At 47.6% G+C, this 23,240-nt stretch overlaps 7 protein-coding genes across 7 annotated transcripts; 4 read left to right on the top strand and 3 right to left on the bottom strand.

Moving 5' to 3' along the window:
* Positions 1–610: 610 nt before the first annotated feature.
* On the bottom strand, positions 611–1,593 carry FSUBG_11450 (uncharacterized protein; the record flags this gene model as incomplete). Its single annotated transcript, XM_036676134.1, has 2 exons — positions 611–622; positions 829–1,593. The coding sequence occupies 2 exons, from the start codon at positions 1,591–1,593 to the stop codon at positions 611–613; spliced, it is 777 nt and encodes a 258-aa protein (XP_036533081.1).
* A 1,028-nt stretch (positions 1,594–2,621) lies between these two features.
* On the top strand, positions 2,622–7,640 carry FSUBG_11451 (YD repeat-containing protein; the record flags this gene model as incomplete). Its single annotated transcript, XM_036676135.1, has 2 exons — positions 2,622–7,422; positions 7,612–7,640. The coding sequence occupies 2 exons, from the start codon at positions 2,622–2,624 to the stop codon at positions 7,638–7,640; spliced, it is 4,830 nt and encodes a 1,609-aa protein (XP_036533082.1).
* Positions 7,641–9,967: 2,327 nt separating this feature from the next.
* Positions 9,968–12,349, top strand: FSUBG_11452 (TPR domain protein; the record flags this gene model as incomplete). Its single annotated transcript, XM_036676136.1, has 3 exons — positions 9,968–10,644; positions 10,731–11,432; positions 11,497–12,349. The coding sequence occupies 3 exons, from the start codon at positions 9,968–9,970 to the stop codon at positions 12,347–12,349; spliced, it is 2,232 nt and encodes a 743-aa protein (XP_036533083.1).
* Positions 12,350–12,895: 546 nt separating this feature from the next.
* FSUBG_11453 (eukaryotic aspartyl protease) lies at positions 12,896–14,837 on the top strand (the record flags this gene model as incomplete). The annotated part of the gene is made up of 6 exons (XM_036676137.1): positions 12,896–13,537; positions 13,610–13,739; positions 13,810–14,098; positions 14,148–14,245; positions 14,310–14,559; positions 14,609–14,837. 6 exons carry the CDS (start codon positions 12,896–12,898, stop codon positions 14,835–14,837), a joined length of 1,638 nt encoding a protein of 545 aa, XP_036533084.1.
* Positions 14,838–15,812: 975 nt separating this feature from the next.
* Positions 15,813–17,980, bottom strand: FSUBG_11454 (uncharacterized protein; the record flags this gene model as incomplete). The annotated part of the gene is made up of 4 exons (XM_036676138.1): positions 15,813–16,802; positions 16,852–17,323; positions 17,577–17,615; positions 17,667–17,980. 4 exons carry the CDS (start codon positions 17,978–17,980, stop codon positions 15,813–15,815), a joined length of 1,815 nt encoding a protein of 604 aa, XP_036533085.1.
* Positions 17,981–19,689: 1,709 nt separating this feature from the next.
* Positions 19,690–20,787, bottom strand: FSUBG_11455 (uncharacterized protein; the record flags this gene model as incomplete). Its single annotated transcript, XM_036676139.1, has 4 exons — positions 19,690–19,825; positions 19,886–20,387; positions 20,436–20,453; positions 20,502–20,787. The coding sequence occupies 4 exons, from the start codon at positions 20,785–20,787 to the stop codon at positions 19,690–19,692; spliced, it is 942 nt and encodes a 313-aa protein (XP_036533086.1).
* A 495-nt stretch (positions 20,788–21,282) lies between these two features.
* On the top strand, positions 21,283–22,598 carry FSUBG_11456 (uncharacterized protein; the record flags this gene model as incomplete). The annotated part of the gene is made up of 4 exons (XM_036676140.1): positions 21,283–21,710; positions 21,761–21,793; positions 21,850–22,325; positions 22,387–22,598. 4 exons carry the CDS (start codon positions 21,283–21,285, stop codon positions 22,596–22,598), a joined length of 1,149 nt encoding a protein of 382 aa, XP_036533087.1.
* Positions 22,599–23,240: the final 642 nt, after the last annotated feature.

Here is a 23,240-nt window from a genome sequence, read left to right on the forward strand (position 1 = left end):
AAATCATGGAGCGGGGAAGCTCAGCAGAGGTTGGGCTCGCAAATTGGTGCAACGAAAGCAGTTAGAACAAGCGGGGTCATTGATCTCGAGGGCGCACGGGGCGTTGCAAATCTTATTGTTTTTGTGTTCAACAAAGCTTGATTATAAATAGCTTGCAAGGTTAAAATACCCTACTACTGGTTAACAATTGTAAAGAGTATTACAGCAATCGCCTATTGTAACTTGAGAATTTACAAAGCCATCCCTGATTGTCTGGATCCGATCATTTCATACCCATGAACCCCGTCCTGCGCTGATATACTAACTCCATCACTGTCAAACCTTACCCTCCCGAACTTCTGTTACATTCGCATTCATCAAGTCCGATACATCAGATAGTTTGTCAGAAGAGACAGGGCAGTAAACCTGATGCTCGCCACCATAGCGAAACATAATGATTCATAGCTTTAATTAGTCATAAGTAAAGTCAAGCATTCTGTAACAACAAGAAGGACTTACTAATTAATAAGAGACCCGTGGCCATAAATAAAAAGTTATCTTCTAGCTAGGAGACCTATCTTGGTAACTAGTCTAACTCTTTACAATAATGCTATCAAGTGCAAAGCTAAGGCTAAACTCGCCCCTATTACCATGTATATCATAAATAACAAATCCACAGGGATCAGTATACCAACTCGGCCACCAAATCCGATCCTCGCAGGCATAATACAGAATGGTCATACAAAGCATGCCTGGTCTCTGGTTTATTCGTATGTCCTTCTCCGCGTGCGCAATCCTGCCGACCTTCACGCCATTTTTCCAAATTGACACTCTACAGTTAACACCGACCTCTTTGGTCGTTTCGGGCCCGCACTTCCAGATATAGTAGACACGCAAGTTACATCCGTCGCTGGCCCAGTACCCAAACGCGTTGTTCAATCGAGGATTAGCACGTGTGTCCAGGCCGACATTCTCAGATTTGCAAAGCGGCACTTTGTTCCTGAGTGAGACGTAGTGGTTGGTTTGCCAATACCCTGGCCAAGCCTTCTCCCAGTCACCGAAGAAATTCATCCAGTCCAGTAGGTAACTGCCCTGTTCCTCTACATGCTTCTCTAAGACAATGTCTTCGGTTGTGTACGTTATGGGGGCCTTGATTGTCACGATGACGCTGGAATAATTGTGAGAACCGTTTGTGCTGGACTTTATTCCCTCCGGGGACGTAATGGAAGCCGCAATCTCCTTGCTCGCAATCTCAGTTGTTGAGATCCAGAATTGTATGGTGTCCCGCTTGTTATCGAAAGCCGCATTTTGCGCAGTCTCGGGGCTTTCCGCAGAATCGGCAAGGGCCATCGAAGAAATACTATGGCTGAATTCATTCCTGGTAGTTGAATAAGTCCAGTCTCCAGTCAATTCCTCATTGGTAACAAAGTCGATAAGTTGGACCGACTTGAGCTCTTCGGGTGATAGCTGGTATCTTTTTGTGCTCCCCTTTTCCTTTGCGGAGATGAAGACGTTGACGGGGATTTGATGACGGCCATTGGCGAAGAGACTGATATTTTGATGATCTGGGGACACGGTGTTGATGGAGATAGTACTGACTTCCCAAAGAGACATATTGAGATTGTACTAGAGAACTGAAAGATTGCCAGACGGGAATGTAGGATGATTTTGTTGTCATCTGCTTAAGGAACCAACAAGTTACTATTGAAAGAAGAAAATCTCAGGTCTCCTTTCTAGCATCAACCTGCATTATGTACCCTTTGCGAGATGATGTAGGAGCAAGGTCAAATGAGCCTTTCCACATCAGCCGAGAAGCAAAGTCGCCACGCCAGATGAAGGGATGCTTAGAAACGTTGATTGCCTTGGGACCGAATTTTTTCTTTGCTCGTTAGCTTCATCTGCAACATCGAGCACCTCGACCTTGTGACGAGAAAACCGTCTATTGTTGGGTATGATCGGCGTGATCAAGGGAGTTTTCGGTGCGTAAAACCGCCAATATCTGGTTATGATCGGCCTCTTCACAAGAACATCTGCTGCGATAACCGCGCCTTGGCTGCATCCCCATGTATAGTACTGAGTACATGAGTTGGCTAGGGCAGGCAGGCAAGTCAAAGGTATCAGAATACCCCCTCTAATAACTTGGACGCATGCGGACATTTCGCAAAGTAGCAACATCGGCTGATGATCAAAAGACCAACTGGCAAGTGGCAACTGTTAGCTGCTGCTGCTGACGTGTGTGTCACGGCTCATGTCTTACAGTTCAGCTCAGGGATTAACGATCTGCTACAGAAAAATCGATTTATACTTTGGCCCGTGTAGATCGTGAAGTTCAGCTGAGGGATTTATTGCGATCTAACCTCAAATGAGACAACTAACAAGCGGCCTGCCCCCTAGCGCGTGCGGGCTCAGCGGGCCTCAAATTTATCCTAGCAGGTCCGGGCCGCCGAGTCCGTCCATTCCACCATGTAGTTCATTCCCTGTTATGGATTTGATATCGGCTCGTACTTTATATAATCAATTCGTAAGGACATCCAATGGCTAAATAAACCTAGAGGCTAGTGATATCAGCTTACCTTGGAAGCAACAAGAAAAGAAACTCAATCTTCGCCACTATCTAGTACAGCATCCTCTTTACCGCAATCATGCCGGCAGAACAGTCAAACCTATATTCCCAGGCCTTCAATTTCGGCAACCTAGCGGAGCACAGTGTCGACCCCCGTACAGGTCAATACAACTGTGTTATCCACCTATACCAGGCCCCAGCAGAGATTCGCAACTGTCCCCATTTCGATCTCTCTCTACGTTTTGACTCAATAAGCCTCGAGGACATTGGCTTTGGAAAAGGGTGGTCTCTGAATCTATCAAAGTATAAGCACCGTCAGTCAAGGACGCTCTCCCTGGTCACGGGTGAGCATTACCAGGTTGAGGAGACAAAGTCGAGCCTGGCGGTGAAAGATCAGAAATTGAGAAGCTTTCTGTTCGAAAAGAGCGGCGATAATTACTGCGTTATTCATAAATCTGGAGACATGGAAATTCTGTCTAACGAAGGCGACACTTTCAACGTTACGGTCCCTGTAAAGTTATTTGCTGCCAACGGTCGGTCCCTGGATCTTGAATGGACCAGCTTTGGCGAGACCCCTCGATTGTCTCAAGTCAAAGAGGGTACAGAGGTTCTGCTCGAGATCGATTATTCGGATTTCGAGGTTGATGTGGTTATATCTCCTGATGCTTCAGCAAAAATCATCACCAGACTAATTCGAGAGGGCGAAAATGTATTGACGGAGCTGAAACTACCGTCGGATAGTGATTTTGCTGCATCTCCCTCGTGGAAGTTTGAGTACGAGCACAGTGGGGCATTCCTTTTGATTCGTCAACTGACCAGCCCAGCTGGACTTGTGGAGGAGCTGTCCTATCGGCACGATGGCCATCGACTACCAAAGGGAGCTCCCAGGACCCGGATACCGTACGTGATAAGTCAAACCTTGCATCCTGGAAAGCATCAACCCGAGATGACTACGACATACGAATATTCTGATTTGAATTTCCTCGGCTATGGGGGCGTGAACGACTGGGATCCCAACGGGGATAATCTCTTCAATGCTCGCGCAAAATATCAGTACACTTCCACGGTCCAGGTGGAAGGCGGGGCAGAGGTCACCTACACATATAACAAATTCCATTTGATGGTTTCTTCCCGCCGACAGCAAGACACAAAGTCCGTGACGCAGAGAACGGAGTATTACGCACTAGAGGAGGAATCATTTGAGAACCAACCTGCCCAGTATCAGCTCCCGAAAACGGTGGAGATAACTTACGAAGACTCTGCCATCAAGGGCGCGTTGAGAACAGAGAAGACGCACTACTCGTTCGACGTATGGGGTAACCCGACCGAGACCGTGGAGAAGAATGGAGCCAAGACGATTCGAGAGTATTACCCTGAGGATGGGGAGAGAGGGCTTTGCCCAGCTGATCCCCGAGGCTTCAGGCGCTATCTGAAAAAGATATCACGCACGCCAGCAGCAGATGGGTTGACAAAAAACAAGGAATTTCGTTACACACAATTGCAAACGGCCCAAGATGCAAAAGGAGACAAATACTTCGTTGTTGTCTGTCAGGAGGCATCCTATGAAGGCGATCAGATACTTTCACGCTCAGAATATAGCCATGTCAATGATACTGGGTCTAGAGATCATGGCTCTATTCAAGCGCAAGTTTCTTGGATGGGTGGGCAGCACGAAATGACAAAGGATAAGGTACGGGAGTATCCGGACGGTAAAACCTGCAAAGAGACCGTTACAAGTACCAGCTTTGAAGGTCATGTTGTCAGTGTTGAAACCTCTACCTGCCTTTACACCGGTAGGGTTCTTCACAGCAAAGATCAGCATGGGACCGAAACAGTGTTTCGATATGACAGTTTGGGCAGCCTTGTTGAAGAAACAGTGGCGCCGGCGACGGCATACGAAGCAAGTCGGAAGAGCAAGTATCTTGTAGACGAAGACGGTGTCATATATGGAGTCACCAAGACGGATGTAAAAGGCATTCAAACCAGGTTTATCACCGACGGTATGGAAAGAGTCGTCCAGATGGAAAAACAAGATGTTGCTCAACATGACACTTCAGCTGCGAAGAGTATGTTCCGGGTCATGCAAAAGAATTCCTACAACGCAATCGGACAACGTGTTCAAGTTGACAAGATGGACTGGCTCATTCAGGATCATGAGAGTACACCCCAAGAGATCCTAACAGTGGAACGGACCGAGTATGACGACTGGGGGACAGTTTGCCGATATGTAGACTCCACAGGCGTTGTACATCTCGCCGTAAAGGATCCGATAACCATGACGCAAAAGACCGGCATTCCGGGCAAGGGGATGGTGGAGACCAAGTTCAACATTTCCGGAAAGCCCATTGAGACCCTGATGCGCAGATCAGATGGAGCAATCCACGGAAAGACCAACTACAGATATGATGGCTGGGATCGCCTTATCGAGCAAAAGGATTCGTTAGACCGCATCACGAGATACACCTACGACAGCTTCGATCGAGTCGTTGAGACACTGGGGCCTGATGGCAGCATCTCTAGAACACACTACGCCTCCCGTAGCACGGCTTCTCTTCCAACAAGGATGGAAATCGACCAAAGGGTTCTCGGCCAGCAGGACTATGATGGCCTTGCGAGGTTAACGAGCAAGACGGCTGCAAAGCGAACCTCGGTGGCCATCTATGACTCAGGGAGTCCGAATCCCACGAACATCACGACAGCCAACGGAGATCATCATACCTTTTCCTATGATCCTGCCCTAAATCATGCTCTGGTAAACACCAAGAGCGACGACGGTGAAGTGAAGTTTGAGCACGATAAGCAGACGGGGGCAATACTCCGACTTGAAAGCAAGACCTCCACCATGAAGCGGATATATTCACCATCAGGTTTCCTTGCGCAGGAAATATTTGAGAAGCCAGATGGAATAATTCTATCTGCTTCGTCAACATACTCCCTGGCCGGACTCCCTTGCTCCTATGTAGATGTACATGGTCACAAGCGCGAAATACAGTATGACAGACACGGCAGAGTAATACAGCTCGCTCAAGCAACGGTCAGGGTTGAGCTCAAGTACAACGGAGAAAGTTTGGTTTCTGAAACCAGCATCCGAGACGATGACGAAGAAGGAGGAGGAGACCAAGGCTTACAGATTCAGGTGGTCTACGATGATTTCGGCCACGAGGTTGAGCGATGCATCCGCCGTGAGAGTGACGGTTCTATCATCTATCGGATACGACGGACGTTCAACGTCGCGAGCTTGATGATCAAGCGCGTAGTGGAAGATGACCAAGGCCGTGTGTTACGAGATGAGACCTTTGTATATGACATGCGAGATCGTTTGATAGACTATGACTGCCAAGGGTCACAGCCAGCACAAGATGAAAACGGATGGAAACTACGCAAGCAGTCTTTCGGCTTTGATGGCTTCAATAACCTCGTCGAGATTTACACGCTCTCTGACCGTGGTTCCGAGAACACCAAGCACTACTTGTATGATCTAGAAGATCCAACAAGACTTACTAGAATCACCAACGCTCACAAGGACCTCCCTGAGGTTATTGATCTTTTATACGACGATAATGGCTGCTTGATTGGCGACGAAGAGCAACGTAGGCTTCAGTATGACACATACAAGCGATTGAGTGCCGTCTATGATTCTGCCGGTCAACTCATGTGTCGATATCACTACGATGCTCTCGGTCAGCTCATCCGTCAAGAGGCACCGGGCAAGCCGGACACCGAATTACACTACCATGACGGGGCTCTCATCGCTACCAGTCAAGGCGGCTCCAAGACGAGCTACATCACAGATGGTCACGTATACTGGGGGGAGGTTGTCCAAGAGGGCCATCAGAAGTCCCAGATTCAACTCTGGGCTCCTGATTCGAACCAGTCCGTTCTAGCCACTGTACGAAGCGGTGATGACGGTCCGGTCGAGCATCATGGGTACACTCCCTATGGACTCAGTACAGGATCCTCACCCTCCATCGGATTCAACGGCCAGTGGCGCGACCCCATAACAGGATGGTATCACCTTGGTAACGGCTACCGCGTGTACAGCCCGGCCCTGATGCGCTTCCATGCCCCCGATTCCTGGAGCCCGTTCGTCTCCCACGAGATCAATCCTTACACGTACTGTCGCGGCGATCCTATTAACAACAGCGACCCGAGTGGCCACATGACAGTGACGGGCCGAGACGCGGTCATCATGGCTGTGGGATTTGGCGTTTCAATCTTGGCTGGACTTTTGACAGCGAGCGCCGGTTTCGCTGTGGAGTTGGGCGTGTCAATTGCCGTGGGTGCCGCCTCCGACACAATCACAGGAGCTGTATATGATCACCTCGCAGGCCCACCTACGATGGATGCCTCGACGATGTCGGCTGGAGCCAATTCTTCTTCCTCAACCCAGAGTAGCATCGCCAGTGAATTGGTTCTGGGTGCTATCGTGACACTGATAGGTGCTGCGCTTGGTATGGGTATGATCCGAGTCGTGAAGAGGATCCCGAACCGCACGAAGGCGGGCGTGACACGGAAATTCAGCATTCTGTCAACTCCAGAACTGGCAGCCGTGGATAGTCTACCTGTGCGGGATATAGGGTTTTCTCAAAGCTCTATAAGCACAATAATGAGGTCAAGAACTGGCGATGAGATCAGTGTTGCCCAGAACGCCATGGACTTGGCAAACCAAAGCCTTCAGAACGTCCGCAACGCTATTGCGGATTTCCCTATCCTGGAAGTTGTCAAGGTGCGGGTCACCACAAATGGCGTTTCTGAAATCAAGTATTTGTCCGTTCACAATCGTCGCCTTGCGGTATTCAAGCACGCATTACACGGCATTAGCGAAGACCAGGTACCGGTCAGGGTGTTAAGAAGTGTCAGTGACTTGTGGGAACATCGACGTAAGTTTACTACTATAAACTTTGGCCAGGATGTTGTTGTCAAAACGGGGAAAGACGATAAAATATTTCCCAATCTTCAATCTTATATGGCTTATATGCCATTTTTATTTCCTAGTTTATTATCTTGATTAGCAAGGTATAAATATTAGCTAGATTAGTATTATATATAACTGCCTCTTGTCTGCTCAGTATCTGTGACCTTAGCCATTTACCATTAGACTTTTGGCTACATATATTGACAAGGCACATTCCCCTCAACCCGAGACTGAGAGATCCGATGTCCTCTTGAATATCATATTCTTCAGTTTCCTCCCTATCAGAATTGGTTGCCATCCATCTCTGACCCCGCTTCGCTTCCACATACCGCATCTTCCCTAACCCTAACCATGTATGTGCGATGTCCTTCCCCAGATAAGGTCACGAGCTTTCCATTTTCCATTTTCGCCATGTTCAAGATTGACGCCTCTCGATCATCGTTGTCCTCCTGCTGGAGCTGTCGTTAAGAATAATCATCGTTTACAGCCACCCAGCTAGCTTGTATCTAACTGTAATTGCGTAGGGTATGGACCACTCAATGCCAACAAACCCAGAGACGCTAGCGGATCGCATCCATCAATGACTGGTCAGCTTTGCTGAAAGGATCCGGGGCTCTAAGCGTATCTAAAGATGTTTGGCTTCCATCACAGGACCGATAAGACGGACCGATAAGACGAACTGTCCTGGATATGAACCAGGCTAACAACGTACTCAGTAACTTCATCGAGGCTGTAAGGATTCATGAGGATAGAAAGGTCAAGCCGTGCTGGATAACTGATAAATAGCTTGCAAGCTCCAACGTTGAACCACTTAATATAGGCTTTGCGATGATGCTCGCACCATCTCTGTACATACCAGCAACCCACGAGCTCGAAGTGTATTAACAGCTCGACGCATTCTGGATATCGCAGACAGAAAACAGAGTCAAGAAGCTTTAGATAGCCACTGCTACATTTAGCCCCTTTAGGTAGTCAATAAAATATAGTCCGGCTTATATATCCTATCTTAACTATGCCACCGAAGCCATTATCTACATATGTGTAGAAATACAAAGATCCAGTTTAGCGCCAGAATATTAACATCTAATTGCAGTTTAGAGAGCAATATGTCCACTTTTAGAACCTGATAGTAGGCAAACGTAAAGGAACTGGCGTTTACCGTCTTCACGCTTAGATTTCTTCCATAAGTCGTGAGACCAAAGGCATTTCGTATCTCATTTTACCATGCATTGGCCAACTCATGTAATAGACCGCTTCTTCATATCTTATTACAGTAATGGCGAGCGCACCAAGAATCCTCAGCAATTGCCGCCAAGTCTTGAAGCGTTAATGTCATCGCGAGGCGTGATTCCCAAACACCTTTCGCCCGCTGAAGCCCTCTCTGTTTATCTTTTGGCATGATCTGAACCATACATCATCTCCTTTTGTAAATTAAATACCAAACACATTGAGTTCGGCCGTTTGCCAAATATAAGGCGGTGTCAGTGGAAGATGGCGATTGGTCAACAGTAGGCATTGCTGTCATTTTGCCTAGCCCGTGAACGCATTGCCGAATCTCACTGCTCAAGTTATTCGAGGCGAGTGCAAGAGGAAGAGGGAATTTGTGTCTCGTTAATGAGTAGAAATATGTAACGAAGGATTCCTACGACATGGCCGCAATATCTATTTTCGGCTCCGGAACTTTAGATCGCCGACCGTACGGACGAGTTCACCATCTGAAATTAAAGGTGTTAGCATCATGTGGCATAGGATCATAACTAACGCAGTTCTGGCTGACCTGGCAGAAATTAGCGGCGTTCTGCTTGATGAGGTTCTCGATTTATGCTTACATTTCTTACCAGTTTGGTGTGCGGAGTACATGAGGAGTATATATAAGGAGTCCTTACTTATAAAGAGGTGACGGAATTTAATGGCAAACAAGCCAGGGAGTCATCGAGTGGGCCAGCAGCCGAAACAGCCAATCAGGTGCTTCAGCGTGGCAACGCCTACGTGGAGATTGGGACCTCTCCATGGTCTCACAGGAGCCTAAGGTCAGTCACTTGCCATCGTGGGCAGCGCGGTGTCTGCTATACCTGATCATGAGAGCGACCAGGCTCATTGAAATGCTGCAATGCCAGACAACCCATCTAGCTGGGGGGCACAACTCTCTTTCATTCGGCCACAGCCCATCGAGATAAGACGGGCTAGGCGCTTATTAATTCGGTTATGTGCCTCTGGTTGTTGAGTTTTCAATTGGGCAAACGGCGAGAGGGGTAACGTCTCGCAAATCTGTTGACCAATATATGGACAGCATTGGTCACACAAGATTGGTCACAAATATGCGGTCACCTGTGGGAGGCCAACCGTTGCGATGGCCTGACGAGGCATTTATTTTTGGCTGTCTGTTGTTTTCACCTGCGGCCCGCCAAATTATCATAGAAGAAGTGGCTCAAGACCTAAACCTCAAGCTGTACTCTCACTCACCATTCCAACTCTAACACAGCCTCAACAATTCAACTTTCAATCTCAAGATGGATATCAAAGACGTCTCCAACGAGAGCAAGTACATCGGTTATCTGAAGCAACTCCAGGGCGCTGCAGAGCGAGCCGCCCGAAGAAAGGGTCAAGCAGTGCGAGATCACCCCCCTCCCCAACAACTCGTCTCGTCCTTCATGATGAAGCTCATGGCCAATTCATATCGCTCCCAGTCGGACGAAAACACAATCGCTACCACGCAGGTCCCAGCGCCTTACCCACCATGCATTGTTTCCGCCAACGACCTGGAAGCCATCATGATCTCCGACATGAGACTCGAAACCCATCATCGAGGGAAGAAGATCATGCTGCGCGTCCTCACGCCCCCGGACCGCATGACCGCTGTTATGGCCATTGTGGAGGATGAGAAGGGAATCGCTGTGTTGCTACAGCTCTATCACCAACCTGAAGAGACCATCGTCCCTGCCACTGAGATACTCAGCCCAAACATGGTCTGCATCCTCAAAGAGCCCTTCTTCAAATGCGCCACGGACGGTACATACTCGCTGAGAGTCGACCACCCGGGTGATATTATCTGGCTGGACGGAGCTGATGACCGTATTCCCTCGCACTGGAGGCCATCGATGGTGATCACAGGCGAGAGTAGCACAGATATTCGAAAGGAAGGGAACGACGCTGTACAGTCCAAGAAATGGGCTGAAGCACTTCGACTGTATGTCTATCACCTCGGCTTGTCTGACTCTGAAGATCAGGCCAAGCAGTTGGGCAGCCAAGAGCACGTAATTGACAACCGTCCAGGTACTCTTCAGCTATTCAAGGGAGTCAAAACGTCGAAGAGAGACAACTCGCTTTCCTCAACCGCTCATTTGTGAATATGAACATGGACCGCCCGAAGCAGGCCTTGTTGGATGCCGAGAATGCCACCAATCCTGCGATGCCATCCGAAAAGTCTCTCTTCCGCAAGGCCCGAGCATTGTATGAGCTCGGAGACTATCAGCAGAGTCTCGAGATGCTGGAGAAACTCACACAGTCATACCCTGAAAACAAGGCAGCCAGCTCCGAGAAAGACCGGCTCAACGAGCGGCTTAACGAACAGCGAACAGGTGAGTACAAATTCAAGCAAATGTATAAGCAGGCGGAAAAGACACCTCCCTTGATCGACTGTGCCACCTTCTCAGCTCCTGTAGAAATTCGCGAGTCGCCTGGCCGGGGCAAAGGGCTCTTCACCACCAAGGCGGTCTCCGCGGGGGAACTTCTGCTCTGCGAAAAGGCATTCTCCTACAGCTTTGCCGGCGATGAGCAATCCACAAAACAGACCAAAATCCTGATGAATCTTGCCACCAAGAGGATGGTAGTGGGTGGCCAAGCACGTCTCTTGACCCTAATTGTGCAGAAACTGTACCACAACTCGTCGTTGTCCGCCGAGTTTGGAGACCTTCACTACGCCGATTACCAAAAGGCTACAGTCTTGGAGACTGACGGAATCCCTGTAGTTGATTCGTGAGTTGTCTTCTCCCACTTTGACTCGTAAATCAGTTGAGCCAGGCGGCTAACCGAGACCCAGATTCCTGGTAGAAAAGATCGCCTCCCTTAATGGTTTTGGTGCTCCGAGGACGAGCCGCGAGTCATTCCTCCAAGCCACATCCAGCAACAGAGATATGACAAGTGGTAAGGACCTCAAGTACACAACCTCGGGCATTTGGCTTCTCGCTTCTCGTATCAACCATTCCTGTGTGGGCAACTGTCGACGCTCCTTCATCGGAGACATGCAAATCGTGCGCGCGACGAAGGATCTCCCTGCTGACACTGAACTCTTTTTCTGCTATCGTCTTCCTGTGCCCTTCGAATCTTACCAAGAGACCCAAAAGGGCTTGAATCACTGGGGATTCACGTGCAACTGCGAGCTATGTCTGAGTAAGAAGGTCACGTCTAAGTCCGTCTTCCAGAGACGCAAGGTGCTTGCCGGCGACCTCCAAAGGCTTCTTGATCACCCTGGTTCCAGCAACGAAGCCAAGTCAAGTCGGCTCATGAAGGCTCTCGAGAAAACCTACCCGACAAACAACGACTGCGCCATTCGGCTAGAACTCTGGGAACCCTACTTCGCCTTCGGCGCCCACCTGCTCAAGAATAACCAGCTGAATATTGCGGCCAAGATGATCCTCAAGGGCCTCGAGGCTCTGGGACACAGCATCATTGCATGTCCGCCCAATGACAATACAGATCGGCCGCGACTCGAAGTTGAACGATGGGGGGTGGCGAATGACGCTGTGCCGTGGGCATTCAACAACCTGGCGAATGTGTATGGCCAACTTGCTCCTGAACTATGCTCGGCAGCAGAGCATTACGCTGAAGTGTCTTATACCATGGTCGTGGGCGAGAAGGAAACCTGGCCCGAGGTGTTTTCGAGTTCTTCGTGATGGATGCGCCCTTTGGCTTTCTGCGGCTTGTCACTCTGTAGTGGGAACAAGGATATGCCAAGTGCAAAGATTTCAATGCGGAATATTGAACTGCATTTCGATAGCATTGTTCTTCCCCCTCCCATTTCGTCACTGGGACCCAGAAGCATGAGGTGGCATTAAGAGATAAGGCAAAGAATTATACTTGCCGCATACCCGCATCTGAATTATTAATAGAATGCCGTTTCCGAAGTTCGTATTGCGACCCTTGGAATCGGCGTTTATGGCTATCTACCTTTAGTTAGCGCACCAATTACTGTTTTTAAATCATGTTAAATATGTATCCGACTATCCGGATCCCCGCATCATCAAAACAGCGTTGTAGCAATTGCGGGTACTCCTTGCAATATGAGAAACAAAATGTGCAAGGGATACGGATGTTGCGGAGTAAACTCAGTTTGTACTCAGAGACAATAAATCTATAGCCAGAGAAGGATACAATCCAGTATCCTCGACACACAAGTTCTAGGTGACCGCTACCAAGACCTCTGAAAGCAGACTTTCAATATGCATCTGCATCTCCCATTGTTTCTGACTACTCGAGTAGTAGCCGGCACAATTGAGTTAGCATCGAGATCGAGCGCATCCGACAATGATTCTGCCTATTCTCAGTCGGCCAGTTCTGCTCTTACACCGCTCGGATATGCTGCCGCATTTGTTAACACCGATGTATTGGCTAGTCGAGAGGGTTATCTGGAAGATTTCAGATTAGTCGACTACGACGTCAACGCGTGTGCGCAACGGTGTAACGCCAACAAAGAATGTGTTGCTTTCAATATCTACTTCCGGCCCGATCACCTCAAAATTTCGTCAAATGGTAAGACAGCGGCCATCAAGTGTGCTCTATGGTCTAATACCCTAAGCCTCCCGGATACAGAGATTGGCAGCGATGTTGTTGCCGGAAGTAATGCTTACAATCAAGAAAAGGCTCTAGTTGGTACAGGGCCTGGACCAGTACACACACTGCCAATCAAGTTTCCTAGCGTGACGCAACTTGGGGATACTTACTATTCCGTGGAGCTGACATGCAATGGCCAAAGGTTGCCTGTTATGCTTGATACTGGCTCCGCTGATCTGTTTCTTGTATCAAACGAGTGCCCGAACACCCCCACTAGTGGATGTTTCAACAGCACGCCTTTCGAGATCCAGGTAAGAGTTCCTCTGTGTGAACAAGGAATTATGTTTGTGTGGCTGGTAACCAATAAGCTTACATATATATAGCCAACGACAAATATGCCACGAAATCAAAGTTTCTTTACAATTGTCGGGACTGGGCCAGTATTCGGCAATCAGTCTATCTTGGATGTCCAATTCGGTACAAAGAACATTATTGCAAGAGACTTGGATGTCGGTGAGCTATTCCTTGTTCCTGATACAGAGGAAAAGGATAAAAGTAAGAAATCTGATATAAATTGAAATAGGTCTTGTTTACAATGCTGTGCAGATGGAGTTTCAGAATGGAACCTTTTCTGGAATACTAGGCATGGGTCTCCGAAATGTTTCTCGGCAGTTCTACCAGCATCAAAACTTACCACCATTCGATACCTTGGTAGCACAGAAAAGGGTACTTGCACCCAAGTTCTCAACACTGTTCCCGCGATACGCGGATCCAAACAGTCCGAAAGAAGGTCGTTTGACTATAGGTGGCATTGACAAGGAAGCCTCGAATGGACAGAGGATAACATACAGCAACATAGTTGACAGCCCCAAGTAAGGATTTACTATGTCTTGAAGAAAATGACTTGCTAAAAACTATTAGTTATAATTATCCAGGGGCCCCTCCGGCACCGCAGCTCTGGTCTATTACGGTTGATGGGATGAGGTTTAACGGTAAAACCATTTCCCTACCGGCAAGTGGTACGTCCTCTACGATCCCTCAGTTGTTCCGATGACTTGCAAAGCCAGCATTAACGTGGAGTAGGTATTGTTTCAGGATCGCCGTATGTTGCAGCTATAGATAGTGGGACGTCATTTATGGCTGTTGGTGGCATAGTGTTCGACCAGATCGCAAACAGTATCATTGGACCATCGCAATCATCGGGTCTGGTTGTCTCTTTCGATTGTTCAAAACCACAGCATTTGGAGATCAAGATAAATGGCCAATGGATTGATATCAAGCCCCTCGACTTGATCACTCCAGGAGACTGGTTTACCGTAAATGAAACACAAATGTGAGCATGCAGTATATAATGAAGAGACAAGGCCTAACATTTGCTTCAGGTGTCGGGCTTCTGTCAACGCGCAGAGCCTTTCATTGGCTGACTCAATATTGGGCGTGCCATTTCTCCGTAACGTTTTGGCAGTTTTTGACTACGTGTCAGATGATATGTACTCCGTGCAACCGAGGATTGGCATCGCTCCTTTGACAAATTGGTCCTTGGCTTTGGAGCAATATAAATTGTCGCACAAGGCGAGAGTTGGCACGCAAATACCCTTTCCTGGCTTCTAAGAACTCGCAACCATTAATGTCGGAGACTATAGTTCGGTTAGATTGAACGCGGCCTAAAGAAATTAAGAACGCGTGACGATAAGAAAGCATACTGTCTTTAGATCATTTTTAAGCAGGGCCAATCCCTTGACTAACGATATAAGCCAATATCAGCTGAGCACATGGAGGTCCGACACTCGGACTTCCGATAGATAACTAATTCATTTATTGGCTTTTAAGATCAGGTAGTGAATAAAAATGAGTTTCTCTCGACTAAAGACATACGGAGTCATTACACACTGAATCCAGAGGCCTAGTAGTACTCAGCAACGCCAAACGCTGGTGATGATGGAGTTGTTATTGGTGTGTTTTATGTTAACGGAAGAATAGTCTAAGAGGCCAGAATATGGACATCCAAGGTAAGAGCTCCGTGTCTTGGAACTCAAATATAGTAGAGTTAACACTACAATACTAAGCTCTATGGCATGGATTCTAAACACAAGAACCTCCAGCCTGGTTACCTCTAAGGGTTAAGTTCCAGAACCCGGACTTTGCCCTATAGGTATCCCTGTTCCTGCGTATTCATGTTATTAGGCCAGCAAAGCGGAGTGTATGTCCGAGGAGCGCCAGGCCATGCAGCTCCGAGTGGCTCGTTCCAAGGCCTGGAGTCTCTGTCTGAGAAAGTACAAATTCGCAAGTTATCACTGAAGAGTTCAGTGGCCTGGATCACACTTTATATAACCTCCGAACCATGCTAACTCTGGCCAGTCGCCCCGCCAAACAAACCTCCTAAGAGCGCAGCTCATGTTAACTCTATTCCAAGTGATAGAGCTACCCCTGTGTGGTTCCGTTGTCAGGACTTCATCCCACGGACACGCAGCAATACTTTTCAACAGCAAGACCAAGCAAACTGTCAGCACTGTAAATTACACTCATAATATACAGATAGCGTCTCTTTGTCCATTTTTTCCACATACATTTCCTCCTGATACGGTCCTATACCAGGTCCTCCTCATCATCGTCTTCGTCGTCGCTCTCCTCGTCTTCGTCGTCGCTCTCCTCGTCTTCGTCGTCGCTCTCCTCGTCTTCGTCGTCGCTCTCCTCGTCTTCGTCGTCGCTCTCCTCGTCTTCGTCGTCGCTCTCCTCGTCTTCGTCGTCGCTCTCCTCGTCTTCGTCGTCGCTCTCCTCGTCTTCGTCGTCGCTCTCCTCGTCTTCGTCGTCGCTCTCCTCGTCTTCGTCGTCGCTCTCCTCGTCTTCGTCGTCGCTCTCCTCGTCTTCGTCGTCGCTCTCCTCGTCTTCGTCGTCGCTCTCCTCGTCTTCGTCGTCGCTCTCCTCGTCTTCGTCGTCGCTCTCCTCGTCTTCGTCGTCGCTCTCCTCGTCTTCGTCGTCGCTCTCCTCGTCTTCGTCGTCGCTCTCCTCGTCTTCGTCGTCGCTCTCCTCGTCTTCGTCGTCGCTCTCCTCGTCTTCGTCGTCGCTCTCCTCGTCTTCGTCGTCGCTCTCCTCGTCTTCGTCGTCGCTCTCCTCGTCTTCGTCGTCGCTCTCCTCGTCTTCGTCGTCGCTCTCCTCACTCTCCTCACTGTACTCATTGTCCTCACTATCAGCGTTCTTCAAGTATAACTTCTCAAGTTCCTCCGCAATAATTTGGTCTGTGTCTTGGACAAATGCATCGCAGAGGTTCACCAGCCTTAGCTTAGCAGCTCGACGCAAATCATCGTCAGTATCGAGGTCTGCTTCATCACCCAGAGCAGCCAGGACGAATCGAAGTGTTTTTCTTGACAGCTCCTTTCTCTGTCTTTCACGTTCCATTGCTGCAGTCGCAAAGCTGCGAACAGCTTCAGAGTAGACAAAGTTCCATTGACGAATATAGGTGTTCATCATTGGTTTAAGTACCTGCGTTGCCCAATTATAAGTATTGTCGAGTATCAGTCGGAATTTCTTGACGTCCTCAAGGTCTGTTATATCTCCGGTCCAAATGCATTGCATCATCTAGGAGGAAAAGTCAGTAAGGATCAGTTGAGATCTCTGGTGTACTGACATAACCTTGATCGATAGGGTCGAGGTACTGTCCTCTCGCTGTATGGGAAACATGTGTCGTGAACTTTCTTTGTGCCATGAAATTTCTCGCAAAATACGTAATCCAAACCTTAACTTCGGGTCCAGCTGTAGTAACAGCTGGAATCGGAGGGATTTGCCCTTGACCGGGTAGTTCCACAGCAAACTTCGCCGCGATCTGGTTTAGTCTTACAGCACATCCACTGCCATTGGCAGCTTGGCAGGAAGCCTCCTCTTTTGACTTATTGATCCGTCCGCGTTGGGTATGTTTCTTCTTCATCTCGATAATAAGCCATGGAAAACATCTCAGTTCCTTTTCTGTCGCTCTCTTCTTAAAAGCATTAAAAGGAGAGGGTCGCAAGCCGTACTGGTAGAGTTCTTCCAAGCCAGAGTATGAAAATGACTCCACAGAAGAGGACGTTGATTCTTCGGGAACTTCCAGTACTGCCTTGATCCTGTTAACCGGCGTAGCATTGACTTCGTTCACATATCGAGGAGTAAGTCGAGATGTTCCAAGTCTGGTCGTCAGCTGATACATTGGAAAATAAAAGGCATAGTCCGGTTTCGGGTTGGCTCGCGTTGCGGAAGATATCAGGCATTGAATCACCAAGCTTATCGCTCTTGGTATCAAATGTTACCCATAGAGCCTCGGAGTCACTTTTTATTACTTGTAAGCCTCTTAATCCTATAGTTATTCAAACGACTTACCCTACGATATTGTTATTGCCATTGTTGCACGGATCCACTCTGAGATCATTCTTGTTAGCAATAGTCTTCTTATAATAAATCTTAACCTACTTGCGTGAGCCGTGCGAAGCAGAGGTTCTTTCTACAAGCGGAGTAAGGAAGCTCCCAACAAAAAAGATTTTCCAGTTTGGCTCAGACACATCGCCCGTCACACAATTCTTAGCTCGATCCCGGATTCTTCTATCACTATTATCGAACTCCTTACCAGACCCATGGTCCTTGAAGTTGAGAATTGAGTCTCGGAGGGCCTTAACATGGTCAGGCAAAGCTTTTGTGGAGATGTTGTCGTTGTAGAAGAAGCCTTTCGCAGCCAAGTTCGAACGCGTCTTCCATTCGGGCTTTTTTTTATTAGATGTAGATTCCATATTGAGTGAGTAGCAAAAAATCAGAGAAGTTTAGTTGAGGATTGAAAAGAAAAGGGTTGGTGGACGAGCCCATATATGCACGACAAGGTTACATCTGTTGGTTGTGACATCTACATCCCTGCAAGGCGTGTTTCAGAATGCAACCCTTACCAACCTGAAGAATGACTCAGATATTAGTACCGCAAACCTGGTTCTTCCAGTAATTTGAGTTCTGCACATTGGATCCTTCGTTCAAATTGTATTCATCCATATGCTTTGTTACTGTATAAATTATCTCTAGATACTAGGTCGCTAACGTTCTGATTATCTTTGTGGACCTGCAAACAAACCGCTCAGCCATGGAGGACCATCAGCTGAAACAAGGATAACCCAGTGAACGAATCACAGACCACTGGTTCTCCAAGGCTAGACCTTAATAGTTAGGTCCGGGCTACCTGCGTGATCACCCGCTACCCGTCCCGAGTTTAGCGTCTTGAGCTGCGCTCACCCTGGAGCCTCGAGAATCTGCAAGGGAAATTACAGTACGGAGTACATAACTCTGTATCTTCTCAAGGGCTCGAATGCTGCTGGGTCCCGGTGACGTGACTGCTAACCAGTACTCCGTATATTTGCTTATATGAACTAAGCGATTTGCTATGAGCCCTGTCTTGCACTTTAGCCTGGACCCAGCAATTCGAGCCGTCAAGGAGGTAGGGTACGAAGTACGGAATAGGGCTAAATATTATCGGATAACTTCTCACTGGACTACAAGAGGTCCAAGTGCAAGCCATATGCAGAAGAAAGGAGACTGCATTATTATCAATCCTCCCACTTTCACCGAGAGTGGACGATTTGCAATACTATTGGCAGGTAATCCCTGTAGATGTCCCCGTATTTCACTTGCACTTGAAATAGGACTCGGAATAACATAACCCCCTGCAAAATGTAAGCCAAAGTCATCCTATCGACTACCTAACGCGACCAGGTGACCGGGTTCACCTCATACCTTGCATTATTCGTGGGATAGAGCTACATCGCAAGGCTATCCAAAGCCCTCTCTATTTGTTCTTCCGCTGCCCGATCTCATTCTTAAGTGTTTCTACCAAGAGGGTCTTCTCATCTAGCTTCTCCTTAAGCCGCTTGACCTCTTCTGTCTTCTCATCAAGGCTTTCATCGACCTTCCTGAACTCCCGTATGGATTCCTAGGCCATTACGGACTTGGAACTGCTCAGTTTACATATTGGCGATCTGTATAAAATTGGAAAGAAAGCTGCTGAAGTACGCTGGACAGGCAGGCTCACGAGTTGAGGTGTGTTCTTGTCCTTGTTCTTAGATTCCTGGAATGCTTTGATAGCGTGGAGCAGGTTGACAGCTATGCAGGCTAGCTTGGATCCGCGAATGATCTGGTCCGGCTAGTTAGTAGGATACAGGGTTAGTGTTTCCAGGACAGCGGAACTTACCTCAATGCACCGGCGGCAGTAGGTTTCAAGCTGTTGGCATCGACGGCAGCGCGCACTGGGGCTATTGCATATACCAGTCCGAGAACTATCACCTTCTTCGGGGTAACTTATGTTTCTCCAAGCAGAGATTGTAACGTCGGATCCTCTCAGGCTTTATAATTTTAGACTATAGGACTAGGTTCAATTACCGTATTTTAAAAACTCTTATAGAAATATCTAAAATTAAACTAAATACATCACAGTACATCAAAGTACATCAAAGTACCGTGACTAAGTCGATGTCAAGTTGGCAGTAATCATTCCAGACCCATTCATCGTTTGCATCAGTGTAAGATTCCCATTGATCTGAGCTTGTTCCGTACCAGACAAAGCGCTACCAATAAAAACGACCTCCACAGCGGCGAAGCTGTAAATATGGATCAGTATACACACCCGTTAGCATTTTTGAAAACATCTTTTGACTTACGTTGCAGTAGCGACAAGTATTTCCACTCTTTTTGCCTTGCTGAAATACGCAAGAATACCGGCAAAGATGGCTGTAAACAAAACCGTGAAACCAATCCTCTGGTTAGTTGTTGGCCGCCCATTGAGTACTAAGATGGTGAGAGGAGGCAAAATGGCGGCTATCACAGTAACAATGATGCTGGTGAGCCGTATTATGCGGGCATCTTGGTAGGTGACATAGCCACTTTCTTCGTCGATAACCCGGCCTACCTTCATCCTCTGGCCAAATGAAAGATGAAATGGGCCGGCAATAAATCTCATGAAACCCCTGGTGAACAAATCGTCGTCCTCAGCTACGGATCGCAAAGTCACATAGAGATCAGGATTATTCGATCCGTCTCCAGTCCACGTATTGGTCTCTGCTCCTGTTTGGAAGTTCTTCCCTCCCTTGTCCATTGCTAACCAGTTTCTCAAACTCTGTAATTGAGATTTTTTGGGACTCGGAAGTTGACTGGTTGCGGAATCTGGGAACGACTTTAGCAAGTGAGGGTATGTAAGCTACCAAGACATACATTGCGCAAGAAATTTGTCTAGGGATATTAGTATTCTTATATATTCAAATAGATTCTGTAACATACTATACTGCATTAGTCTTTTCCTCAATTGATATAATCTCTGATGCTGGTCACTGTTGTTCTGTTGGCTATCATAGAAGCTTTCTCCATTCTTCCGTTCTTCTTCAGTTCCAATCTCATCAAGAGAGTTTTCCAGGTGAAAATCACTCTGTAGCTGGAGGATCTCTGCCTGCAGTGAGAGCAAGCATAGAATATTTGCATCGTCGAATCGACGGAAGATGGCCAGATTCTTGTCACCGTTCATCATACGCGCCAGTCGCACATACATCGACGGAGGCTGGTGACTCATTTTGTCGTTGATGACTGTGTGTAGTAATTGTGTTGGGACAGTATTCAAATGAGGGATGATGCGTAGGAGATAATTTCAGGCAGCGCGCTTTTCAGCCCCAAGCGGATTGTGAGTGCCTATGAATCATTGCTGACTGTTCGGTTATTCGTTAGTGTGAGTCTGTACAATCCTTATTGGATAGACAATGGCGCTACTCTCTTGGCTTGCCGCAGTCGTGAAATCAGGCTGCGAGATATGGAAAGGTATTCGTCGCAATAAGCTACAGAAAAACGCCTCACCAACACGTGGGCCAATCATGAAGTGTTAATACATCCATGCGATGGAAATATTCAGAAGCACCCTTGTCAAAAAAGGTTGCTAATTATAGCTCCGTTCAAGGAATATAATGCCTTGGTGGCTCTTTGACATTTGTGCCTAAGTTTTAACCTCACTGTTTCATTCTCTGCCCCTCAGAACTACTATTATTCCCAGCGTTGAATCTAGAACAAAAAGCCCATGTCGTCCTCTACTTCTATGAGCTCATTGCTCCTGGAAGCTGGCTTCCTAGTTCTCGCTATTCTTGAACTGATTCTTATTTGGATTTTTATGAAATGGGTGAAAAGAGTCCGGGCCATTGAATTTGAGTTGATACTTCACATGCAAGAAGTTGAACTACTCGACTATATGTTCAGAGAAAATGAGGAAGTTATTGCTCATATGGGCGATGAGCCTCCCATCTCAGTCCAAAAGGCGCGTCAGCTTTGCCAGTTCCACCAGGATATGTTAAACGGGAACCTTGCATCAAATGGCCTCAGGCGCGGCTTTGAGACTACAAGTCTAACAAGGGCCAAGAAACTCAAGCTGGTATGGCATAAAGACGAATGGGAGAAAGTTCTTAGACTCTATAGAGGGTCTGTTTTTAGCCTGAGAGACCTTTGTGCCGAGTAAGTTTATATACCGGTTGATTTCAGTTAACTAATCTTGAGGGCCACAGTATCAGGATGCATACCCAGCTACGAAACATGACGTAAGAACTCGTCCATTGCACCTTGTTTTTACGCAGTGCTGACTGTTAGATACCAGAGCGGCTATGTCTCGACTAGACCAGGAATTTGCAGGGGCTCCCTCGGCAAAAGAGTTAGTTGATCTCCAGGGAGACGACTTTTTTATTATTGCATATATACAAGCGCAGAATCTGTCAGATCATCCACATCTACCCCGCGACCGCAGAGCTGTACCAGCAACCCTTAAGCTAGACACTGGTGCAAGCATTGACCATGTTTCTGAGAGCTTTTTGTTAGATGTACTGAAGCTAAAGAAACAATCCTTTCTTCCTATCCCAGAGCATGAACAGGAACCAGTCACTGGGTTTGATGGGACTCAGTTTACTCCAAGGTATCGTGTAAAGCTTCAGTGGTCACGAGAGCTGAACAAGGAGATGAAGAGTCATATGTTTTTAGTGGTCCCAAATTGTCCCTGCGACGTGGTTTTGGGAGCACGAAACTTTCTTCAGCAAGCTACCGGCCTTACAAGAAGAATACAAATTGCTGCAGGCGGACGTAAGTGCCATGAATGAACGCTACTGAACATAAAGCAGTGGTTTACTAACTGGGTTGGTAGGATTGACCGAGTCAGAACAACAGCGGCGGGATGAAGTGATCAATGCTGAGCGGGAAAGAGAGCGTGTCAGGTTTGAAGAAGCCAAGGCAAGGCGTGCACAGAGATTATGGACTAGGCGGTCATCAACATCCCGCGAGGAGGATATAGAGATGCAAACGCAGAGTGGACCAAGCTCGGCTTCAGCAGAGGAAGATCTTGTTAATACTGCTTAGCGACAGCGCGTTGGACGGATGTAAGCAATTCCCGGCTTTGGAAGAAAAAACGGCAAAGTCAAAAGAAAAGATAATATTAAACATCTAACAAGGTTCCTCCGGGAGCAGAAAACGAATCTGAAATTGGTCCTTGTTCACAGAAGGATAAGGATCCACAACAGCTCAAAGGAATTTGAGCAGTGAAGCATGGACTTGAGAGTATTTGTTAGAGTGAGGGTTTCCCAAGCTGCCTAGTGGAGGCATCCCTGACTCCCTCGATGCCACGATCGACCCCATGATCTTCCAGTCTAGTCACAGTTATACTACGAGGGGAATCAGATCATTCTACACCGCAACTGAGATTCGTCTCATGTTGTTCCTGGCGTCAAAGGAGAGATGGTCCCAGAACTGGAAGCTCTGAGAAACAAGCCGTGGCAAGCGACCGATGAACTGGACAACTTCGGGGACGTTACCATTACGCGATATGACTGTCCTATGGAACCTCAAATTATACTTGTCTATAGAACCTATCTCATATCGATCTGATGGCCAGAGCCATGCTGTTACACACAGTAATTTTTCCTGCCCTGCTCACATGCAAACCACCCAGCATGGCCTTTTGAATTACATATAATTGGTTCGACGAGCTCAGGTCGTTACTAC

Source organism: Fusarium subglutinans, assembly GCF_013396075.1.
Source record: "Fusarium subglutinans strain NRRL 66333 chromosome Unknown NRRL66333_c0000217, whole genome shotgun sequence".
In the NCBI taxonomy this organism is placed as follows: Eukaryota; Fungi; Ascomycota; class Sordariomycetes; order Hypocreales; family Nectriaceae; genus Fusarium; species Fusarium subglutinans.